This window comes from Zeus faber, assembly GCF_960531495.2.
Source record: "Zeus faber genome assembly, chromosome: 13".
In the NCBI taxonomy this organism is placed as follows: domain Eukaryota; kingdom Metazoa; phylum Chordata; class Actinopteri; order Zeiformes; family Zeidae; genus Zeus; species Zeus faber.
The window spans coordinates 30740064-30748707 of record NC_137198.1 but is presented as its reverse complement, the minus strand read 5'-3'; the positions used below and the strand labels follow the sequence as shown (position 1 = coordinate 30748707).

At 42.9% G+C, this 8644-nt stretch overlaps 1 protein-coding gene across 1 annotated transcript; it reads right to left on the bottom strand.

The window, feature by feature from the left end:
- Positions 1-78: 78 nt before the first annotated feature.
- On the bottom strand, positions 79-2057 carry LOC307239255 (cytochrome c oxidase subunit 8B, mitochondrial-like). The gene is made up of 2 exons (XM_080012597.1): positions 1810-2057; positions 79-449 (listed from the first exon to the last, which is right to left on the bottom strand). Exons 1-2 carry the CDS (start codon positions 1924-1926, stop codon positions 354-356), a joined length of 213 nt encoding a protein of 70 aa, XP_079868723.1. The 5' UTR covers positions 1927-2057; the 3' UTR covers positions 79-353.
- Positions 2058-8644: the final 6587 nt, after the last annotated feature.

Here is an 8644-nt window from a genome sequence, read left to right as displayed (position 1 = left end):
ACACATTTTTCTTAATGTTTATTGGTCCCTTGTGTCAATATCTAGCCACACAGAAAATAACCTACACTGGCAAACGTGTTTAAAAGTTTGTTTAAATATGTTTTAATGATGGTAACACACTCCTTTATAAGAGCACATGCCCAATTTGTTATTCGTAATGTTTCACAGCCAAGAGGTAGCCAAGAAAATTAAAATGTTGCCCCATTATCTCTTCCCTATAGGCAACGTTAAAAGTCCAGGTTATTTGATCAAAATGGTCCTGGAAATTGAGTGGAGTCGACATGGGAGGGTAAGCTGGATGCAGGGTAAGCTGGATGCACCTCTCTACCAAAAGACAAGTTAGAATGGCTCCTCTATTCTTTCTTCTTGTATTCCTCCAGGTGGGCCAAGACCCATCCAGAGGGTCCCAGGATGGCCAAAGAGAACATCCCCAGTCCAATAACCGTTTCCTAAGCCAAGAAGAAGGTGTTTATTAATAATCATCTATACCAATGTATGCATGTAGCTCTCTCTTACAATAGATTTCGAATGAGAGACCATCAGTTGTAAATGTGACACCACCGTTGCCCAAACATGTTGTGGTTCCAAAGCCAACAGTTACAGAAATCAATGTACTGAGTGCCACAAGAGAAGATTCTGTACTTTAGATAGAAAACACAATGACAGACTTTGTGAAAGTTAAAACACCACGCCCCCCAACATTTTTTTTTTTTTTTAATAATTTAAGTTAAACATTTAGTTTAAATTACATTGGCTTTGATTAACAAACACAACACACAATGAGTTATTCTAAATATGTAAAAAGTAAATAGCATATTAAAGAATTAAGCCGCCAATTTTACAAGTTTGGTTTTGAAAATGTCTATGAAGAGCCTGACTTGACTAATTCAACTGCACGTTCTCCCTGCAGTTGTCTGGCATTACTTCATAACTACGGGTATTGATTGTGACGTCAGGCACATTGCGATAAGTTGAGCCGTCACAATTATTCCATCAAACAGGCGCCTGTTAATTTTGCCGATCCCACAATTCAAACTCTACAATGTTTCCATCCAAATTCATGAGGAATTTTAAACCAATGTTCAAAATAATCCGTTGGGTTCTGGCAAATTAAATAGACCACCCGAATTCTCATTCTTCCAATGTCAATAAACGGCTAGTCTTTATGAGGTGGGTGTGTATTCCACCATTACAGGCTAGTACAACGGCAGTGGGATTTAAGTTAACAACCAATACAATTTACATCTCATATATTAGTATGGAAATTATTAACTAAAATGCCATGATCGACAGCTCGAAATAACCAGTCTGACATAGCTTGACTTGGTATGGGGACCAGAATTGGGAGTACATGACAACTATACTATGATTTGATCACTAGCTAGCTTGTCTAAACGTGCAGCACTAGCGTAAATAGCTATATTTGACCTCACCGGCGAAGGACGTCATGCTGTTAGCATGTGTTAGCCTACCTAGCTTATATCAGCTTTCTAGTGGGCCAGTTTTTCGTAATGAGGCCGGACTATCCATCTAAAACGGTTTCCCTCAACCAATACAATTCGTTTGTGCTTTTAATAGCGCTGTCTTTGTTGCATAATTGTTGTTGTTGTTTTTTTTATCATATACGCAGCCCTTTGTTCAAAACGTCTAAATAAAGTTAAAAAAAAGCTTTATAGCAGGCTAAGCCATATTTAGCATGGAGGAAAGCTCGTAAATTCGTTTACAAAATAAAGTAAACGTAACTTTTTTTCCTTGGGCATCGCAAGCATCAGAAACGAGTAGAGCTTATGGAAGCATTTAGAAACTTACGACGGGGCCGAATTTGTCCTTAGCGGGTCTGGACGAGAGACTTGCCCGCTGAATTGCCATGGGCGACCGCAGTGCGGGAGCAACTCGGGTGGCGACGGTTCTTAGAAACCCTGTCATGTTTGCCTGTAAACGATAAAATCTTAAAGACCGTTTCCTTGCTTCCTTGCTTCCTTGCTTCCTTGCTAGCCGGAGTGAGATGGTCACAAAGAGGTCAACCGAAGTGTTTTTCCTCTTCGTTGGTTTGTTGAAGGTTTACAGCGAACTTCAGGAGCGCACTACCGCCACCTACCGTATTTTAGACACCGTGGCGGTCCACTGCAATGCAGTAGTATGTTCCTGAAATAGAGTGCTGCAGGAATGAGTCGTAAAGCCCGGAAATAAATTAGCATTTTTTTTCCACTGCCCGTTTTTTTGTGTTTTCTCGAAATCAATGGGTTTTTTGAATGGGTTTTTGTTTAGATGCTGGTTAACACAAGCTTGGGAGATTTTCGCTTTTTGTTCTGCGACATAAAATATTTCGGTAAATAGCCCACTTGTGAATTTTGAAGCGTTTACGTTTCTAAAAATGTGGTTGCTAACAAGTGGCTAAATGAGACTACAGAGGTTCAGGTCATGACACCAGACACGGAAAGTTATCTACTCACTAGTCTGGAACCCGGAACTGAGGATTTCCGGGTGCGCCGTAGTATGGACGCACCGACGATGGCTCCGCATTCAACTCGTAGTTTTGTGTTTAAATATCACCAGCACGTGGCGCAGTGCATTGCACTGCTGCCTCACAGCAAGAAGGTCCTGGGTTCGATTCCCGCCTGGGGCGCTGTTGGCACCGTGCTCCGGCGGGTTATCTCCCAAATAGGAGCCTTTCTGTGTGGAGTTTGCATGTTCTCCCCGTGCTCACATGGGGTTTCCTCCACCAAAAACATGCACCCATCATCGTCTGACCAGCAATGGACATTTATCACCTGGTCCCCAGGCGCGTCCACGTACGCTGCCCACTGCTCCTGGCTGTGCCCCCGGAGGAAGCACAAGCCAGGATGGGTCAAAAGCAGAGAATCCATTTCACCGGCCACCATCAAAGCATGTGTGTGTGTGTGCAAGCGTGTGTTGCGTGATGAATTAAGACTGTTTCAGCACATGGGAATGGTAGCTCAGGCGGTAGAGCTGGTGGTCTAGTGATCTTAGGGTTGCTGGTTCGATCCCAGGCTCCTCCTGCTAGCATGCTGTAGTGTCCTTGAGCAAGACAATTAACCCCTAATTGCTCCTGATGGCTGCGTCCGTCAGTGTTTGAGCAATTGTAAGTCGTGCTAAATGTAATGATATCAACTTTCCTACCATGGGTGATCAGACTCTCGTCCATTGTTATTCACAACTACGGGACAGCTATAAACCCCTCCCCCACCCTGCCTTTGTTAAGGCAGATCACACCTCCATTCTTCTCCTACCAACCTACAGACAGCGATTAAAGCAAGGAAAACCAGTTTGTCGGTGGAGTGAGGAATCCACTGCCACTCTCCAGGACTGTTTCGAAACCACAGACTGGCAGATGTTCTGTGTTGCAGCTAATGGGGACATCAATACATACACAGACTCTATCTCAGCCTACATCTCCTAGTGCATTGATGACGTCATCCCGAGAGTCAAGGTCAGGACTTTCCCTAACCAGAAGCCCTGGGTTAATGACTGTGTGGCCACGTGCAGCACAAACACCATCCTTAAATTTGTGGATGACACCACCATCTGAGGTCTCACCTCCAACAACGATGAGTCCTCCTACAGAGAGGAGGTCAGCGTCTTGGCAACATGGTTTCAGGATGACAACTTCTCTCTCAACGTCTGCAAGACTAAAGAGATGATCGTGGACTACAGGAAACAACAGCGGGAGGGTGCACGCCCCCATCCACGTTGACGGAGCTGAAGTGGAGAGAGTCTCGTGCTTCAAGTTCCTCGGTGTGTTCATCAGTGATGACCTCTCTTGGTCCTGACAATTGGACGCGGCAATAAAAACTCCCCAAAGCGCCTATTCTTCCATTCTTCTCACCATCTTCTACCGATGCACCTTTGAGAGCATTCTCACTGGCTGCATCACCGCCTGGTACGGCAGCTGCTCCGCCGCTGATCGCAAGGCGCTCCAGAGGCTGGTGACCAATGATGATGCACTCCAGAGCGCATCATTGGTTGCCACCTCCCCTACGTGCAAGACATCTACTGCACACGATGCCTTAGAAAAAGTACGGAAAATCATGAAGGACTACAGCCACCCAGGCTACGGACTGTTCACGCTGCTGCCGTCTGGCAAACGTTACCAGAGCATCCAGGCACGGACTACCAGACTCACAGTTTTTACCCTCAGGCCATCAGACTTCTCAACCTGCAACAACTGTAGTCACCTATGTAAATTAAATGTACATCACCACAACTACATGTGCATATCCACCGGCACTCCTACACTTTATATTTATATCTTGTGCAATAGACTGACCTATTTCTGTTGGAACTGCTACAATGTTCCAATTTTTCGCTTCCGTTTTAGTATTATTTTTCTTATTTTAATTTTATGTACATACACTGCGACATTTTGCCTGTATTTGTAACATCGACTCTTACTTTTTTTATATTCGACTCTTATTTTACACCGCATTCCAAATTATTATGCAAATTGGATTGTCATAAACATAACATTTTGTTTTTCAATTAAACTCATGGATGGTATTATGTCTCAGGGCTCTTTGGATTACTGAAATCAATCTCAGACACCTGTGATAATTAGTTTGCCAGGTGAACCCAATTAATGAAAACCACTTAAGAAGGACGTTCCACATTATTAAGCAGGCCACAGGTTTCAAGCAATATGGGAAAGAAAAAGGATCTCTCTGCTGCCGAAAAGCATCAAATAGTGCAATGCCTTGGATGAGGTATGAAAACATTAGAAATTTCACGAAAACTTAAGTGTGATCATCGTACTTTGAAGAGATGTGTGGCTGATTCAGAGCACAGACGGGTTGGTGCAGATAAAAGCATAATGATGAAGGTTTCTGCCAGACAAATTCATCGGCTTAAGAGAGCATCTGCTAAAATGTCATTACAAAGCAGCAAACAGGTATTTGAAGCTGCTGGTGCCTCTGGAGTCCCGCGAACCTCAAGGTGTAGGATCCTCCAGAGGCTTGCAGTTGTGCATAAACCTACTATTCGGCCACCCCTAACCAATGCTCACAAGCAGAAATGGTTGCAGTGGGCCCAGAAATACATGAAGAATAATTTTCAGTCTTGTTTACTGATGAGTGCCGTGCAACCCTGGATGGTCCAGATGGATGGAGTAGTGGATGGTTGGTGGATGGCCACCATATCCCAACAAGGCTGCGACGTCAGCAAGGAGGTGGCGGAGTCATGTTTTGGGCCGGAATCATGGGGAGAGAGCTGGAAGGCCCCTTCAGGGTCCCTGAAGGTGTTAAATGACCTTGGCAAAGTGTATATAGAGTTTCTGACTGACCACTTTCTTCCATGGTAGAAAAAGAAGAACCGTGCCTTCGGTAGCAAAATCATCTTCATGCATGACAATGCACCATCTCATGCTGCAAAGAATACCTCTGTCATTGGCTGCTGTGGGCATAAAAGGTAAGAACTCGTGGTCTGGCCCCCATCCTCCCCTGACCTCTACCCTATTGAGAACCTTTGGAGCATCCTCAAGCAAAAGATCTATGAGGGTGGGAGGTTGTTTGCATCAAAACAGCAGCTCTGGGAGGCTATTCTGACATCCTGCAAAGAAATTCAAGCAGAAACTCTCCCAAAACTCATATGTTCAATGGATGCAAGAATTGTGAAGGTGATATCAAAGAAGAGGTCCTATGTTAACATGTAACTTGGCCTGTTAAGATGTTTTTGATTGAAATAGCTTTTGATTTCAGTAAATATGACCTCCTAATGCTGCAATTTTAACAATTTCAGTTCTTTACAACCTATAAAATGTTTTGAAACTCTGTTGTGCATAATAATTTGGAGCAGTGCATTTTAAATTTGATCATTTTATCAAAAGTTATCATTGGGAGGTTTGTTCAATAACATTCAAATTATACCCAAACGGTTGATGACTTAAAAATTATACTGACTGTCATTTGCAATCGACTTTATAGGAAAATCAGAGAAAAATATAATTTGCATAATAATTTGGAACGAGGTGTATTTAACAAACAAATAAAACACTTTGAACTTTGAAGTCGTCCACCTTTACAGCCAGTCTAGTTATGTTTATACTTGAGCTCCTGCAAACTATTCTAACTCGAATTTTCCAGGCTTTAATAGAAGAGGTAAGCGCATGAAATCAAATAACAGGTTGGAAGCAGTTTAGTGGTGGTGATGTTGTATCATGCAACCTTGGTGTAGTTTGTTTATAGCCTTACATTTGCTTTTTACTTCTGGCAATTGCATTTACGCTTCAAAAATCATAAAAGTGGTCATTTGTGAAGAGTATCTTGCTGAACAAAAAGTGCTAGTATCATACACTTTTGTTTGCCCCAGAGCTTATTTTCTGCAATAATCCAGAATCCTGTGAAAAATCCCATTGGCTTTTTTTGAGGGAACCAGGGCGATGCTAACTTCCAGGTTGGCCTCCAAATATACGTCATCCTTGCAGCACTTTATGGAGGAGGCTGCAGTTTCAGGACTGCAAGTCCTAGGAAAGCATTTCTAGGATACTAGTTTTTCCACGACAGCACCACCTAGAAAATTATAGTTTAGGTTTATTCCATATAGATTTATTCCACCCAAATATTATTTTCTGTCCAAGTTGACGGCCTGTAATTTACTGCCTATATGACTGAAGAAAGAACAAAAAGTCAGTAAAGTTTGTACAGTACTTAAGTAGTTTTATTACAACAGGTACAACAATAGTGCACTCTGGTCTGATACCAAGGTAAGAGTGATGAGACAGTCCTGTTCTGTCTCATCTTACACTACAACCCGAGGCTCTGTCCAACAGGTGCTCACAGCCACTGGTCGCTCATCCTGACCAAGGTCACAATATCAGGGACGTCATTTCCTAGGATAGGAGACAAAAGCAGGGGATCTTTTTTCACCATCACAGCCATTTGCTGCACCCCTACATCCTTCAAAATCACAGCACAGATGATCGGCGCAAACTGGTAATATATTCTGATGGGCGGGTACATGTGCAAAGTGAGAGGGGCCCCTTATGATAAGACCTTATCTTTATCTTTGCCGCATCCAGATGTTCAAAGCTCCTAACAAGCTCTGTGAAGGAGTTCTTTGTTCAACCGTTCTGAGACTCACCATCACTCTTCCTTGAAGATCGAACATCGCCACATAAGGTACTGAATAAAAGAGGCTGCAAAGAAACAAAGAATAAAACGAATAACAACGAAATGCAGAAATGCATTTAAAGATGGCAGCCAAGTCAGTCCACTGTTTGTGTGTCAATGCCTGATGTCTTAATTTTTGTGTCTTTATGGAGGATATTTTACGTCATTTTGCCATGGATGAGTGATACCTCTCAAGAACAACAACCTCCAATCACTCTGGGATTTTTGGATGATGCATTTTGATCAGATATCTCCAGATTACCATTGAACTAAACCTGGACTGCTGAGGCTTGAGGCCCTGAGGCTGAGGCCTAACCCTGTTGAACTGCAGTGACCAGGGGAAAAAAAGGAACTAGGCGTATCCTCCCAACGGAGCAGTGGGGCCTGATTCTCACTGTTTTCTGCTTCACCTGCACTCGTTGAGCCATCTGCTATATCCCCATGCTACTTTTCCAACTCAAACTTGGGGTCGACCCGTCCTCCTGGATTTTGGATTCTCGGCCTAGTAGATCCTCGGCCTAGTGACAGAGTGTTTGTGAGTAGACTTTATCCCACTGCTGTTTGTTCACCTAGACTTCTCTGGGTGAGACCCTGCACCACTACAGACAGAGTGTTTATGAATAGACTTTGTCCTTCTGCTATTTGTCCTCCTAAACTGCTCTGTGTTAGACCCTACACCATTACCTGGCTGAGGTGGATTGTCTCTCTCCTGGTTTGCTGATCTGCTCAATTGTCTACCTTTGCTGCTCACTCTTAAGAACTGCACACCACTACCTGGTAGAACCTAAATACAGGCCAGACATCATTAAGTCAGCACCATGTATTTCTTTATAAATATGATGTTTGTTCTGTGCGGCCCTGACCTAAAGGAACTGAAGGGTCAAAACAGTGTGGATGGATTCACTTTGTTACAATACAGACAACCCCCAACTTCTTCAACATTAACCCTCAAGCCCGATTATCAGTCAATCAGCTCACATCATCAGTTGAAGATTTCCCACTCACAAGGGCAAGTGGAGAGGCTTCAATGGCTTTAGAAACTGATGCTGTTAAAGGACTATTTCACAATCTCAGATAATTAGCTTCTGCCGTTTGTAGATGAGAGAGATTCTGACAATTAATTCACTGGTAAAATAAAGCTGCAATGTATGGTCATACTTATACCTATGTTGTCTGGAAATGTTTAGTCTAATCCAGGGCCTACCAGCTCTATGCATTGTTTCTCAACTCCATCAGATTTTAAAAGTAAAGCAGGTCTTGGTTTTATACATTTAAATGTTAGAAGTCTTGTCCCCAAGATGGATATGATCAGAATTTGGGCAAATACAACAAATGCTGACCTAATGGTTCTATCAGAAGCTTGGCTTAAGAAATCTATAACTGATGACTCAATTTCTATTAATGGTTACAAAATGTACAGAACTGATAGAGTAGGTAAAGGAGGAGGAGTCGCCATGTATATCAAATCAAAGCTCATTAGCTCAGTTTCTTTGTCAGTCACTAAAACAAAGGAGTTTGAGATC

Coding starts and splice junctions, on each gene's coding strand:
- LOC307239255 (XM_080012597.1), bottom strand. CDS start 1,926: ATGACAGGGTTTCTAAGAACCGTCGCCACCCGAGTTGCTCCCGCACTG. Junction 450..1,809: donor AGGACAAATTCGGCCCCGTC/GTAAGTTTCTAA, acceptor TTCTTGGCTTAG/GAAACGGTTATTGGACTGGG.